The sequence below is a fragment of the Thalia democratica genome, chromosome 1 (assembly GCF_965202585.1).
Source record: "Thalia democratica chromosome 1, ktThaDemo2.hap1.1, whole genome shotgun sequence".
In the NCBI taxonomy this organism is placed as follows: Eukaryota; Metazoa; Chordata; class Thaliacea; order Salpida; family Salpidae; genus Thalia; species Thalia democratica.
Genome location: NC_139165.1, coordinates 45,145,690 through 45,161,304, shown reverse-complemented (window position 1 = coordinate 45,161,304; position 15,615 = coordinate 45,145,690). Strand labels below are relative to the sequence as shown.

Here is a 15,615-nt window from a genome sequence, read left to right as displayed (position 1 = left end):
AGCCTATCTATTGTTAGTATGCTTTGTTTTTTTTTTATTTTTTAGTTATTCAACGCTTTTTTTTTTGTACAACTGTCTTTACCTCAGTTATGATATTAGATGTTTTTAACTTCATTGATTATGCCTTGGCAAAGCAATAATAATAAATGAAAAAAAAAAATATTTTCAAAAATTTATAAAACTTAATTCGAAAAGTCAGTATTGGTTTATCGGGTTGGTTCAAGAAGAAAATCAGTTTTGCATTTTTTGCTGTTGTTTTAAATTTTGAAATCCTGGTCTGTTCAACAGACTTGGTTAAAAGTGACTCAGAGTTTTATTTTTTTGTAGAAGTGCGTGATTCACTAGGTTGGCTGATTTTTGCACCAAAATCACTGAAATTATTGACTTGAGCCTCTCAATATGTTTTTCTTGAGTTTTGCAAAGAAGGATTTCTTTTTGTTTTTTTTTTTTTGATGAAGAAATTGCTTATTAGGAGGTGAAAGGCGAAGACGCTCTTCATCAATGCGTAAATAAGTATAAGTATTTGTACCACAGATGTTCTTGTGCTAAAACTTTATTTCAACTAACGGCGTTTCACTGCTCTCAAATAAATTTAAGAACAGATCTACGGAGTCTATAAAATATTAACACACATTAGAAAAAAAGCAGAAAAAGCATGTATAATTATGTTTGTTAATAATAATGCTTTTTTCTAATGTGTGTTAATATTTTATAAACTCCGTAGATCTGTTCTTAAATTTATTTGAGAGCAGTGATCGGCGTTAGTTGAAATAAAGTTTTAGCACAAGAACATCTGTGGTATTTATTCCGATAAGCTTAGCTTATCAGGATCTCCAGGATTTAACGCCTTTTAACGTTACATCTTATAAGTATTTGTATTAAAATTTTTGGCTTTTTTGTAAATCTATAAATTTTGAATTAAATTATGTTTTTTGATTTAAGCAATTTGATCGTTTTGTGATATTTTTCGTTATGCAACTTTTGTTTAAGTGGCCCAGGTTTGATGCTGGGTCCATCGTATTTACAATAAAAAAGCAATATTAAAAATGGTAGTTAAGATATACATATCTGTAAATTATATCTTAAAACACTTCTTTTCTGTTGTAACACGTGAGCAGCAAACGAAAAAATCATTGTAATATAGTTTCATACATGTGGTATAAATTTTTCGGGCAAAAACACTTTTTTTGATCTAGTTTAAACTTGTCAGGTAGAAATAATCACGTACAAAACAGTGTCAACCTAACTGAAAACGTTGAACACCAAGTCCTAAAATTTACGTTTTTTCGTAGAGTAAAATAAGAAACAACCAAATATGTGCAACTCGACGTCTGAGATATTGCCAGTATCAATAAAAGATTTTAGTTTAAAACTCGAATTGGTAAAATTGTGTTTGGATTCACCAGGTCAACTGAGCTTTACTCTTGGCTGAATAAAATATAGTTAGATGTCATAAATTTTATTATTTGAAACAGATCTCTAAGAAGAAGATCTAAGACGAAAATCTCTAAGTAAAAGTCTCAGTTTGTAAAATAATTCGATGGGTCACTGGTTTTTGAAAATAGTACAAGTAAAAACCTATTGAGCTATTTCTTTTTGAAACTTTAACATACAAAAATGTTACTAATTTGCAGGTTTCCACAAAAAACTCTTTTAATTTATAGAATTTAGTAGTTTTTTACAAAAAAAAAGAACCTTAAATTAAAAACACCTTGGATAACTAATAAATATACTAAACAATAATAAATTACAATAAACAATACTTGATGACAAAACTTTAATTGATAATAAATATTAGTGTTTTAAAAGTATTTTTATTAAAAGACTAATACTTTTAAATTAAGTCTAAAATAGAAATAAAGTATATAATTTTGAAGTTTAAATTTATTGTTACTTTTAAGGCTGTTTTAATTTCATTTACTTTCTACATAAAATAAGATTTAAAATGAGTAGGCTATTTTTCTCTAATAAATTAAAATAGTTCATGTCTTGCTTTTTTTTTTTTTTGCTCAAATGAACATAACTTATAGTTATAATACTTGGTTTCAGATTTAACTTGTTAGTTCATAAAACTTTTATTTACATTATGTATTCTTTAAACTTCAAAAACAAACTTTCTTACAATATTGACGCCTTAGACATAATGCAACTTTGAAGTAAACTAATAAATAAATAACTTTAATAACTTGTAAAAATCACTAATAACAATATACTATCTTGAACAAAATTCAAACTTTTTAAGAAACTTAAATGAATTCACCAAGCTACGCTTACCACTGACCTCTAATGATTGCTATTGCTCTAATACACGGGACAGCTTTTAACTAAAAAATAACTTATAGACAAGTTTACTAAACCTCAACATCCATTTGGTTAATTAGAGAATTTTGTAATTTTTCTAAGCTAATTGTATGGTCACATATCCATTATTACAGGCAGATTAAAAATAAATTTTGCAATTTTATGCACAAGACCTACATGATTTTTGAAAAAACCGCTAGTGAATTTTCCTAAGATTTATTAAAAGCTTAAAACTACAGATATAGACTGATTTCGCAAAAATAAAATGCACATAAAAAGCAAACAGACATAGTTGATTAAGAAGTAGCAGTGCGTCACAGAGGAATGAGATCGGTTATGTTGTCGTGGGGCTGGCGCGAGTCGTCGTTGAAAAACTGCATGAGCTTGTCGAACACCTGAGAAATATTACAATCATTATAAAAAAAATTTGTTAAATGCTAAAATTAATTAAAAAGATAATTAATTTACATAACTTGTAATAAGAAAAGTGTACCCCCTAAAACAAGGGAATTTACCCCCAAGTTAAGAATCGCTGGTCTAAAGCGACAAAATTGTATAACAGTTTATTTTTGAAGTTTAAAAAATACAGAATGTAAATAAAAGTTTTATAAACTAAAGCATGTATGAGAATAGAAAAGCTTGTCGAATACCTGAGAAATATTTGATTATTTAACACATTACAAACAATAATCAATCTAATTCTGTTTACTTGATTATAAACATTTATATATAAAAAAATGTATATATCTAAATGCTGTACCGTGAGAGTTCAGTGTAAGGAAGGCAATAAAAATTGTAACTTTATTTCACAGATAAACGGTGGAAGTACAACTTAAAAAACCTTTAATAGTAATTAAGAACTTTGTTTTAAAAAGTTCAAGAAAGTGAAACATAAGTTTGGTGCATATGAGTGCACGTAGGTATATAACAAACCAAACACTGTAAAAGTACCACTACAGTACTACAGTACAAAGTATGTAAATGTGTTTACTAGAACATAGCAAAAATACTGTGTTTGAAATAAACAATTAAAAATTCATTTGAAGCTAATCTATTACAAACAAATCTGTTCAATGAAATCGAAAACATTAATTTTTCTACAAAACTGTTAAGTTTAATTCATAAAACAAGTTTTAATAGTCGGTACAACAAAGTATATGGTTCGAATATTAAAAATAATTTGTGAAAATACCTTAGTATAAACAAATTATTTAACTACATAATAATTTTATATATTAAAAATATATATATGTGCAATAAAATATATTTTAACTTTAAGGCCCAATAATTTCAGTATCCTACTTGTTTAACGTAATTGAGAAAACTTAATGGTAGTTTTTATATTTAAAAGTAGTTGCAAATAAAACGTATTATACGTGTACACTTTTTTAGTAAAATTGCAACAAATAACTTTTTAACAAATTATTCTTTAATCATTTTCTTACTACTTTTTGATAATTTATAAATAAATTAAAAGTTAACATTGTTGTCTTCATGAAATAGACAAAACGTTTTTTGCAAATTAATTATATATTCAATCAGACTAACTTGTAAAACTATTTTTATTTACTTTTAGTTACAAAAATAATAAGTGTTGATATTATCATGTAAATAAAAAATATGCTCAAAAAATAGTCAATATTAAGCAACATCATTTTAGTTTTAAAAATAGCCTTTTTTATTTTGTTTAAATATACATTTACACTATACTGAAATTAAATAAAAGTCATAAAATAAAAAGATACTTACAATTTTTTCAATAACAAATTCTAAAGTTTTCAAACTACTTAGACTTGAAGGTGGAGTGAACTCTAATAATAGAATTATAAATTTTTTGCATTAAAAAAATTACACTAATGCTTATTGAAAAAACTATAGTAATAACCAAAATATTTTCGCTATAGGTGTTGTATAAAATGAAAAGTTTTTTTTATAATTATAGGAAAACTAACTTTTGCAATTGTTGATTTCTTTTAAATAAATACAAATCTACCTTGTATAATCAAAAGGCAATGATGACTTTGTAAAGTTTTTTTTTATTATCGCTAAATAATAAATAGTTTAAATATATATGCTTACCAAAAAACATTGATTACTACATTAATAAAGTAACTAGAACTTGTAGATGACGGCTGTTTATAAAAATGCAACTTAAAAGATTTAAATGGTTTTTAAATTTTTATATCAAAAAAACTATATACTTTATAAAATATTTGAAAACTTTGTAAATGACTTCATTAAATAGGTTAAAATAATTAACATCATACTTTTAGTTTTATTTCAAACAACTACAAACTTATATTTTAATTAGCTTTTTCTTATGTGACTTATGTCCTAATTCGGTGTTGACAGATTATTCCAATGATGAATTTAAAAAGTTTACAAAAAACAAACTAGATGTCTTATATTGCAAAATTTCAGCGTTGGATTTTACACAATTATCATAATGATATATAACTTTTCATTACACTTAAAATTATAACTATTTGTATTTTGTAACAAAATTCTCACGTTAGTTCTGTTAGCCCGCACAATCGCAGCCTCGTTGTCGGGGTAATCCCCCGATCCGTCTTGCTTCGCCTTCTTCTCGTTGGCCAGCCTGCTCGTCGCCATGACGACCTCCTCACCGTCGCTCTCATAATCACTCTCTCCCGCCACTAAGTGCCGGCAGTCTCCGAACAACTTGCTCGCCAGGTGGCGGTATTTCCGCTCGCTGGAAGTGCACTCGTGGTCGACCACTTCGTGCACGCACGTCCTGAGGAACTCCATGGCAACCAGCTTGTGGGACTCGTCGCCATGGGACGCCATCTCACAGAACCTCTGCTTCCTGATCAGGTACCTGAAAGTTTGATGTATAAATAAATTTTATTTTCTAGGTCAGTTTGTTAGCTTATTTAAACATTTTACTGTTTTATAATTTATTTTTGTCAGCAGTCTTAAAAAACAAGAAAAATTTTCTAAAACTAATAAAGTTGAATCAAGCTTGTCTTACTTGCACTTTTTGATGACGAAAGATTTGTCGGGTTTCGTCAGCTTCAGCTCCCAGAAGTCGTCCAGCCTGACATTGGGTTCTTCCCTTCTGCCGGGATTGCCACCAAACATGTAGTGGATCTAAAATATTCTAGACAATAAACAAAGTGTTTTAAATTAAAATATAAACGCAAAATAACCCTAATGGAAGTTTAATTTTACCTCCGCTAAAAAAAAAGCTGAACACAGAAGTACAAAGGTAGTGATGAGAAAAAATTACCTTTTTAAAGGGATGATAGACTAGCTGATGAGCATATCTTGGACATGGTTGGTTTGAATTTATACCGTTAGAAATGTTTGCATTGTTTCTCATGTCTTTACAGTCTGTACTTCGGTTGCGGTAAGTTGCGTTTGAACTTTTTGTATTGCTGTTGAAGAATAAGTAAAATTTAAATTACTAAAACCAAAATAAAAATGACAGCAAGTTATTCTAATTTTACTGACAACTTTAAGTACACTTGAATATTACCATGATGAGCATGTCAAATTCTAAATTAATGATAAACAATAAAAATATACATAATATTTTTTATTTATACCAAACATAAAATACTCGATAAAACTGACTTATAAATTGAAAGTTTCGAAGAGCTGAACGCAGAGTCGTTGCTGTGAAACTTGGCGGAACGCGACGAGTGGTTGGGGTCGTTGTCTCGGTGACCGTGGTTGCCGGAGTGGTCGGTGGGGCCGCGGTACACGCAGCGCCACTCGTGGCAGGGCATGCCGAATATCCACAGGGTGTTGTGCATGTGACCCTCCCGTTTACTGCGGTCCTTGCTGAGACCCTGAAGAAAAATTGTGAGTATTTGGCATGGAACAAAACGTTGAAAGAAAAAATTGGATTAAGAGAGGCTGACAAATAAAAGATGTTATGAAGAAAAACATTTTGTGCAAGTTAAAAGTAATTGATGAATGATAAAACGTAAGTTTTAAGAAACAAAAATTTAGTTCAAAATCAGATAATTTATGAGATGTTTTTTAAGTTTATATTTTTTTAAATGTAACAAATTTATAGGACAATTCTAACTATTTTAAATCAAGTTTTTACAAATAAAAAACTTAATGTTAATAACCAGATAAATTAACAAGATAAGTGTTAGCAGTGTGAAATCCACAATAAAAGTTATAATACAATACTGATACATTTTATAAAAATTTTATTTTACAAAATAATATTTGCACAGATACATCTTGCTTTTTGATGTGCATATTTTGGTTGCATTCTTTTGTTTACAAATCTGCATTTATTTAGTTGGTTCAATGCAAGGGCGGGTTATAACACAAAAATATATTTCATCAGCAAATATTATCTTAAAGGAAGCACGTTTGTTTTTCAAGCAAGATATGCAGCAGGCTCATATGACTGGTTAATCGAGCAAATAGTGCTAATTGCAAATCGCACGTAGTGATAACATTTTATCAGTTGTTTATTTGGTGAGCAAATAATTTTTTTAAACTTCAAATTTGCAGCAATTACTTTTAAAAAATTGTTTGTTTTTTTTGACTAGATTGTGTAGAAAATAGTCAACTGTGTGAAAGCTGCTGGAAGAATTTTTATAAACATAAACAAAAATTTAAATACTTATGTAGAATTAACTTTGAGCGTTTTAAAAGAATACATTTCACAAAAGTTAAATGCATATATATAACATAGATAAATACAACTTAAGTATCTGTGCTAACAATTAAATTGTTAAGACATTTAAAACAAATTAAGCTGACACAGTGAAAAAATTAAACTGTTTTGTTTAGATGACAAAATTAAACTAAAAGTTTTTTTTTTCGAATCTACTCAGTGTGTTAAATATAAAAAACTATAAAAGTAAAATATTAAAATAACAATCTAAAATAAAACTTATAGATATTATTCCACAAACACTATTAAAAATAGGTTATACAGGTGTTTAATATTTAGGAAATTACATTTACACAATTACTGTGATAAGATTTTTAAATTATAGAATGATTTCAAATAAACAATTTTAAAGATACTTATAGTTTTTATACCTAATATTGTCATAAATCCAACAAATAACTGAACCATCTATGTACCAATCTAACATGCTTAAAACTCAATTTGGCAAAAACTGTTCCAAAGTTGACAAAGTTCAAACAACAACTCATGAGCCGCAGACAGTTGTGCAAACATCAACTTTATACAAAAAACCATAACAAACAATAGGAAAATTGCAAAGGTTGAAAGGCGCAACATGAACCCGATCTCGAAACTTAATTGGCTGCTTCGTAACTGTTAATATGCTTATATCACGGCTGTTACATCACGAGCTGCATTTGGCAGCTGATGAAAAGCTTGCATCTTCGCGTGTTAGGCGGGAAAATAGTATTAAAGTATGGCAAAGCCCCGCCTACAAAATTACAAAAGGTTAACAGAGCTTTCCTCGACCAATCAAAGTATAACACGGGAAACCGCGCCGCTCGTGATCGGCTATTTAAAATGCATTTGGCATTGTACTTGAATTAGCAATAAGATTGAGATTATAGTGGCCTTTGGTAACCTAAATTGCTGCTTGCATTACATTATGCAACACATGAGCAATATTAATAAAAATGCAAGCTTTAATTAGTAACACTGAACCGAAAATCATGTGAACACAGTTGCTTTTGTAAATTTGATTTAGATGGAATTTTTCAATGATAATTTTTTCTAATTTAAACCCTTAATTAACCGTAAAAAAAAACGAGTACTGAACATTTTACACAAAACTACTAATGTTACAGAAAATATAGTTGAAGCAGTTATGAGCTGTTTTTCATTAATAAAAACAAATATTTGGTGCAAATACTAACGGCGAGCATGTAAATTTCTCCCCTCTCGTCGTCGATCGTGGCGCGCTGGGTGAAGCCAGGAGGGGGAATACCCGCGTCCGACGTGTTGTCGCCCAGCGAGTACACTTTGTCGTGGGCGAGGTCGTAGTACAACAGATCGTTCACGTCTTCCTTCAGCCGCTGACCGCCGAATATGTACAACCGGCGGTTTTTCTGTTGTTGTCGTATAATTTAATTAGAAAACGATGAACACCTGTTAAGCTCAAGTTTAATTTAAGCTTTTACAAGAATATTTTTTTAACTGTAAAAATTTAAGTCACCAAAAAAACTTGTTTTATTAAACAGCGATGAATTAAAACTTGTACGGTAAATGATAACATAAACTTCTAAACAAACATCAAACTCAAAATAAGTTTGAAAACAAACGGAATCGAGCAGCATGGAGTGGCCGATCCTGGACCTGATGTCCTCAGGCCCGGCGTTGCCCGAGTCTTCCCTCAGCAGCGTCCACCGGTCCCGGTCCACCTCGTACGAGTACAGCCCGCTGAACTCGGTGGAGTGGTTGTCTTCCTGGTGGTGGCTGTTCATCAGCACCCGGCCACCGAACACGTATATCGTGTTGGTTTCGTCGTCGAAGCACATCTGTGAAGTTGTCAAAAGTTTTTATCAAAAATATTTTAAACGTTTGTTTTGCGCGCTTGTGAAATTTTTGTTCGAGCAGGTATAAGGGTTATTGGAAAAATTTACCAAATTTTGTTTTGTTGTCGAAACACATCTGCTGTGAAATTTTTTAGTGAAGAGCTTGTAGTGTTCAAAAACTCGTCGTAAAACAGATTACCATTTATTATTTTGAAAATATGTTTTTGAATATATTGTTTTTAAAAGCAAACTGCTAAGTTCGAAATCTAAGAAATTCGTACCAAAACAAATTATCAATAGATTTTAGTTTAAGATTATATTTCATGTTTATTCAGTGTAGTTGAGAACTTTTGTTTTAAAGCAAATACAAATCCACTAAAAAAATTGAAAAAATTGAAAAAAAAACCTAGCACTATGACGTACTTCACTAACCATATACACATGAAGTATTAAAAAATTTAAACCAAAAAGAACCTGAAAATAAGTTTAATACCTGATACAGACCACTAAAAACTATGTTTTAAAAAAAAAAGTTACAGTTTAAATTAACCGTTTACATGAAATACTTAATCATTATAAGTACCTGGTGGTCGAATATGAGTCTCGGGCCTCCTCCAAGCGTGAACACGTCTTTGCACAGAAGGTGCCACCTGTTAGTGCTGATGTCGAACACGTGCAGTTCATTATCCAGCATTTCCAACTGACTTCTCTTGCTCGTGTCCAAGTATCTGCAAGAATTTGTACAGTTTTCTACAGGCTCTTAAACTTTTTTTCATGTTTTACCCCTTTTTGGAAGGTTATTATCAAATTTACCCGTTTTTGGAGTGAAATTACCAATCTTACCCCCAATATACAAAATTGTGCTTACTTTTGATAAAAAGAAAAACATATTTTTGAAATTTAAAATTGTTAAATATGTAAAATCATAAAACTTCAGAGTTTATTTAACTTAAAATAAATTCACAATTAAATACCAACCTATAAATTAAAAAGACAATTAATTTACATAACTTGTATTAGACAAAACTTAACCCTAAAACAAGGAAATTTAACCTGCAGGGTAAATTTACCCCAGGCTAAGAATCGCTATTCTATAGGCTGCATAAATTTCAACATTTTGTAGCTGAGACAGGCTACTTTTAATGAAACCTAACTCTTTGTTTACTTTAACCTCATAGTATACTTCTTGTAACAAACTGGCAAATAATCAAAACAATCAAAAAATTAAATATAACAGAACAAAAATGTAAAAATCTGGTTCAATTAAGCCTTAACACTTTTAACTCTTACAAGCTAGCAAAACTAAATAACAAAACGTACTGAGAAAATAAACTATAATAACTAAACAGAATGTGTTAAAAAAATACTTTTAGCAGAAAGATGTTTAGTTTTAATTAACTATTAGCAGTAAATTGTAGTAAGTAAATCTTTAGTTTTATGTAAGAAAAAATAGATAAAATAGTTTTATGTACTTTCTTTAATTCACATCTGTTGGTCGAAAAAATTTTATAAAGTTTTGCTTAAAAATATTGGCAACTAATTTTTATACAAAATATTTGTTTTAAAAGTATTATAATTTTTTTTTTATGATAATAAATGCTTAATACAAGAAAAACTAATTTCAAAAAGACGCTAATAATTACACTAGTTTGCTCAGAAAAATTAGACACACGCGTACAAACACTATAACAAGAGGCAATGAAATTCATTAAGCTTTGAAAATGTTAGATAGATATAAAAGTGCGTTAATAGTTAGATAAACAAAACAGTATTTAATCCACCTTCAAAATAGCAAAAACAAGTGTCTCACCTGCCCAGGGTGTAAATCTTTCCCCTCTTGCAGTCGATGCACATCTTGTGGCACGACCTGGGAGTGGGACCGCCGACCACGGAGGTGTCCTGGGACAGAAGCGTCCACTTGCCCTGGTTGATGTCGAACCTCCAAAAATCAGCCATGTCCTTCATTCCGTTCCACCCGCCGAACACGTACACTTGGTCTGAATTTTTTTTTTTTTGCTAAATGTACATTAATGCAATAAAACTCTTTGTTATATCGGTAAGTAGTTAATGTTTTGAACTTTTAAGCAGGATAAACGTTCGGAAGGGAAACTTATTTTTTTTATTTAAAGTTTGTCAACAGCATAACATTTCTCTAAAAACAACTTTGTTATTTCATCAGAGTATTTTTGATTGAATATTACACATTTATTTTTAACAAAGAACTTAAAACAAACAACGTTTTGTACACTTCATATATAAGTAAAAAGTAACCAACCCTATTTGTATATTTGTTCCGTATTACAGAATAGAAAGATATTTTTTAAATATTGTTTAAAATAATAAGTTTATAATAATCAAAATTTTATTCTAACCTAGTCTTAAGCAGGCTATTAAAATACTATAGTATTTATTAAACAAACTAATTAGTTATTTTTTGATAAAGTTCAAACACGAAAAATAACCATACTTAAAGTTTATGATGTACAAGTTAGTATTGAAATACGTAATGCCACGCGAAAACAACGCTCAATGCTTTTATATTGCAATTATATCACGAGTTTCAACGCTAAACTTTTCGAATTAACTTTTTTTTCCATATTCACCATTAAATACTAAAAAACAGTAATTTTAAAGCAACAACCAAAAGTTTTTGTGGTATTGGATAAACTTAGGTTGTTAATGTACAAAATAATATAGCACAAAATTAGCCCATAAGTATTTTTTTAAATTAGAAAATATTTTAATATAAACGTTATCCAAAAACTAAAAACAACTTTCTTCGAGCAATAGTAAAATAAAAATAGGAGCTTATTGAACTTATTCGAACGTATGAGTAGTCAGCTAAAGGCAGAATGAGTTCTGAAAACCAACCGTTTTCATGGTCGAGGCACATTTGATGCCCTCCTCGCATGCCGGGCTTCAACTCTTCAACTTCGTCTTCACACGACTTCTGATCGCACTTGATCCGTGTCCAGTTGGCCTGGTACTCCTGATCGTTTATGTAGTCGCTCATGAGCTCTGCAGAATGGCTTTAATAAAAAATATGTTTTAATCATTTAAGCTTTAGTACTTTTTTAGAAACGAAAATTATTTAATGTACAAAATAAATTTATTTAAAAGTCTGTAAAATTTATTTAAAAGACTGTAAATTTATTTTGAATAATTCTTTTTGTTTCTTGAAAGATTCAATAACAAACTTAAAGTAGTAATAAAGGATTAATTCTATTTACAAAAAATATCTATTAAAATGTTTTTAGACTGTAAACACATACGGTCTTTAAAAACTTTAAAAATTAAGTAAGCGTGGATTTTAGAAAACGTATAAAAATTTTAATTTATTAGATAGTTTTTTGACTTTTTATATCAAAACAAATTATTTGAAATAAACCTTCCGCAGCTTCTTCAATGATTTCCTCACAAGCGTTGAAGTCGCCTTGCTCAACAAGATATTGGTGAAGCTTGGTTACAAGAGGCTGCTCTAATTTCACACTGGTGGAACTTTCAAGAGCATGAAATGCCGACATATAGTTGTTGTCTCTAAAGTGCTTCAAACAGTACCTGATCACCTCTTTTTCTTTAAACTGTTGGAAGGATATAAAAAATTTGAGTCTCTAAAGCTTTTTATGATTAAAGGTTAATTTTGTTATAGTATGTTATAGGCTTGAAAATTTTTTCGGGGTATTTAGAAATCTAGTATTGTAGTCTGGTTTAACAATAGTTATAAATTTTAGTTTTTTATTTGAACAAGTATACTCAACAACTAGTAAACTTATTTATTGGTATAACTGTTTTAGTTCTTCAAAGCAAGAAACTTAACAGCAATGAACGTTTCAAACATAAAACATTAAAGATAATATGGCTTCCAGAAATACAAACTGTCTTTTAGCATGTAATGAAGTAAAAAAACAAAAGTTCACCTCAAGAAAACTGTGAATTTTTGGCTGAACAACTTTTGGAGAAGTAACTCCATGTAGCTCTACGTGCCATATGCTAAAGTTGAAACTTGGCCCCCACGAAACTATCGCCGCTGCACACAAAACACTCATTGTCAAGTTACACACTATTTTTTTTCTAAGTTATAACACCAACCAATTTTTATGTAGCGGCAAGGAACAGTGCAAGGGTGGCTTCTGTGGGAAAGCTGAAAGGTTTCTGGATGACTGTCGTTCTTCAATCCATCATCTAAAACTTTGATGAGGTTGTTTTCTTCTAGGCCAACATAGACCTAAACAAGAGTAAAAAAGTATTTCATATTGATACTAATTAAGTAAGTTTAAACTTTAAAAAGTTGTTATGATTTTATTTAATAATTATAAAGTCTACCTTATTTGTAATACAAATATAATGTTTATAAACAAAAAAGTGTATGTACAAAAAAACATTTACTCTAAGAAAACATTTTAAATGTTTTTGTAATACACAAAACAAAAAGTAAATTTAAAAGAAGATAATGCTATGTGATAAACACAATAGAAAGAATATTTATTAAAGTCCTCTTAGTTTTATAAAATTCTATAAAACAAGCTTTAAAAAAAACTAGCATATATTTAGAAAAAAAATCAATACTAGCATGAGTTTTACAAAAAAGTTCAAATAAGTCTGAGCTTTTCAAAAAACCCAAACAAAAGGTTACAAACATACTGTGTGGCATACCTACACTAATCTTAATAAAAACAGTTAATAAATTCAACAAAGAGAATTAGGTGCAAATAAATTTATAGTCAATTTTATTGTACTGTTTCTGCAACAATTTTTTTTAAAGAGGTAATTCATCACAAAAATATTTGACACTCATAGAAGTTTTGTTATATTTAATGCTTTTTATTTCACATAATTTTTTTTTTCTTTTAAACTTTTGATTATCTTTTTTAGATAAAACTCAATTCAGTTCAATTTTAAACAGGAGAGGAAAGTATTTTTTTAATCTAATAATTTAACTATAAGACATAAAATAAATTAAATTAAAATCTACAACAGTGTTTGATAAACTAAACTAAATTTCAAAACAAAAAATTGATTAAAAAAAATAAAGCCTGATTAAAAAAATCAAAGTAGTCTGAACTGACCGGAAGTTAATAGACTTTTAATTTAGCATGAATTAATGGAATCTTTTAATTTTGGTGCTATTAGAATAAAATCCAAATTTACCTTGAACCTTTTCAAATTACAGACATGGTCTTTTTCATACTTTCCAAAAGTAATTGAAGTAAGAATAGATGGCTGTGCAAGTTTTAGAACTAGGAACTGTGGTGGGTAGTTGGAACCTGATGACCATCGAGAAGCTTGATCCGAAGGAAAGTTATTTTTGATGTTTCTGCAATACAATAAAATACTTTTAGAATTATATAGTATTAAAATTACAAAGTATAATATTATTTAATGTTTAAATTATTTTAACATAAAGTAAAAATAACTTTATAAAAGTATTGTTCTATTTCTAATTTTATAAAGTGTATAAACTTATATTAACACCAGGTAATTTAAAACTCAATCCAAAACTTAACTATATTCTTATAACTTGATTATAAATGATAATTAATTATTAGAACAATTATTTTAATAATATGAAAAATTGTGAATAACTGATTTATAAACTCATTTGTTCTTAGAACAATAACACTCTAATGAACAATTTTGTTTAAATAATGCAGGGTTTCTATCCAAAAAAACCAGGGTTGAAAAATAAAAAAACCAGGAAATTTTCAAAAAAAATTTTCACCATAAAATGCTCCTAAATTTACTAGAACATACTTTTCATCTGAATAAATTGTCTGTAAATTTTAATATTTGAAAATTGTATTTACTTGATAACCTTGCATGCTTGCTTAGGACTTCTAAAAGTGATCATTTTACCTGAATATTTTTTGAAACTGAAAATTTAGGAAAAAAAAATGAATTTTAAACAATTTATACATAAAATTATGAAATTCAGTTTAAATGTCACTTTTATATAGAACAGGAGTCGGCAAACTGCAGCTCATGAACAGTAAAAGTATTACCAGCATGCACGTTTTTATTTTAAATGAGATGCTACCCATCAAAAAATAAATAAAAACTTACACTAGATTTTCTGACAAAAAGAAATAAAAGTCCTAGGTTAATTTTACTGGAAATCTAAAGCTTACAATAGATAATTTGAATATATTATAGAGAGTTAAAACTGAAAATAGGAGAGCAGCCTGAAAATGTTTTGTTTTTTTGAAATGGCCAGCAACAACTAAAAACCTGTCATAATAAAAAAGTTTTACATTGTTCAGAGTAATATTTATTTATAAAAAACACTTAAAGTAGCATTACAGTATCCTGTCAGCAATTTAATTTTATAGAAGACACATTGTTTTTAGTTTAATATCAATGATGTAATAATAATTTTCTAAAAACTTTATTTAAAAACAACATATAAAATATTAAACAACAATAATTTTTTTAATTTTTTAAATATTAAAAAATAATAATAAAATTGATAAACTTTTGAAACATTTTATCAATCATACTTTATCATCCAAAACCCTAAATTTATAGAAAATAAGCAGGAAAAAACAAAAATACTACTATACTTATGATCTTAGTTGTATGTAAATTGATTTAATTAAAATTTTTCTTAATTAGCAATTTGAAAAAATCTATAAATTAGCTTGAAAAATCATAATAAAATTAATTAATTATGAATAGAAAAAAGTTTAACTTACTGAGGTGAATAGTTTGCTGAAAAGCTTGACCAACTGTGAACTTTGTAATCAATTACAGTTGATTCTTCAAAACTTGAATCCATTATTATATAATATATTTTTACTTATTATGACTACTAAAAAGCAACTAAAATTTTGAAATTTACAAAAATATCCATTAAAGTAGTTT

The 15,615-nt window shown here is 28.6% G+C and overlaps 1 protein-coding gene across 1 annotated transcript; it reads right to left on the bottom strand.

The window, feature by feature from the left end:
• Positions 1 to 2,501: 2,501 nt before the first annotated feature.
• LOC145835842 (muskelin-like) lies at positions 2,502 to 15,574 on the bottom strand. Its single transcript, XM_082943617.1, has 15 exons — positions 15,447 to 15,574; positions 13,906 to 14,071; positions 12,847 to 12,982; positions 12,675 to 12,784; positions 12,146 to 12,338; positions 11,629 to 11,775; positions 10,568 to 10,754; positions 9,341 to 9,485; positions 8,545 to 8,760; positions 8,140 to 8,331; positions 5,899 to 6,116; positions 5,552 to 5,699; positions 5,294 to 5,412; positions 4,813 to 5,140; positions 2,502 to 2,696 (listed from the first exon to the last, which is right to left on the bottom strand). The coding sequence occupies exons 1-15, from the start codon at positions 15,527 to 15,529 to the stop codon at positions 2,616 to 2,618; spliced, it is 2,469 nt and encodes an 822-aa protein (XP_082799743.1). The 5' UTR covers positions 15,530 to 15,574; the 3' UTR covers positions 2,502 to 2,615.
• Between the last annotated feature and the right edge of the window lie 41 nt (positions 15,575 to 15,615).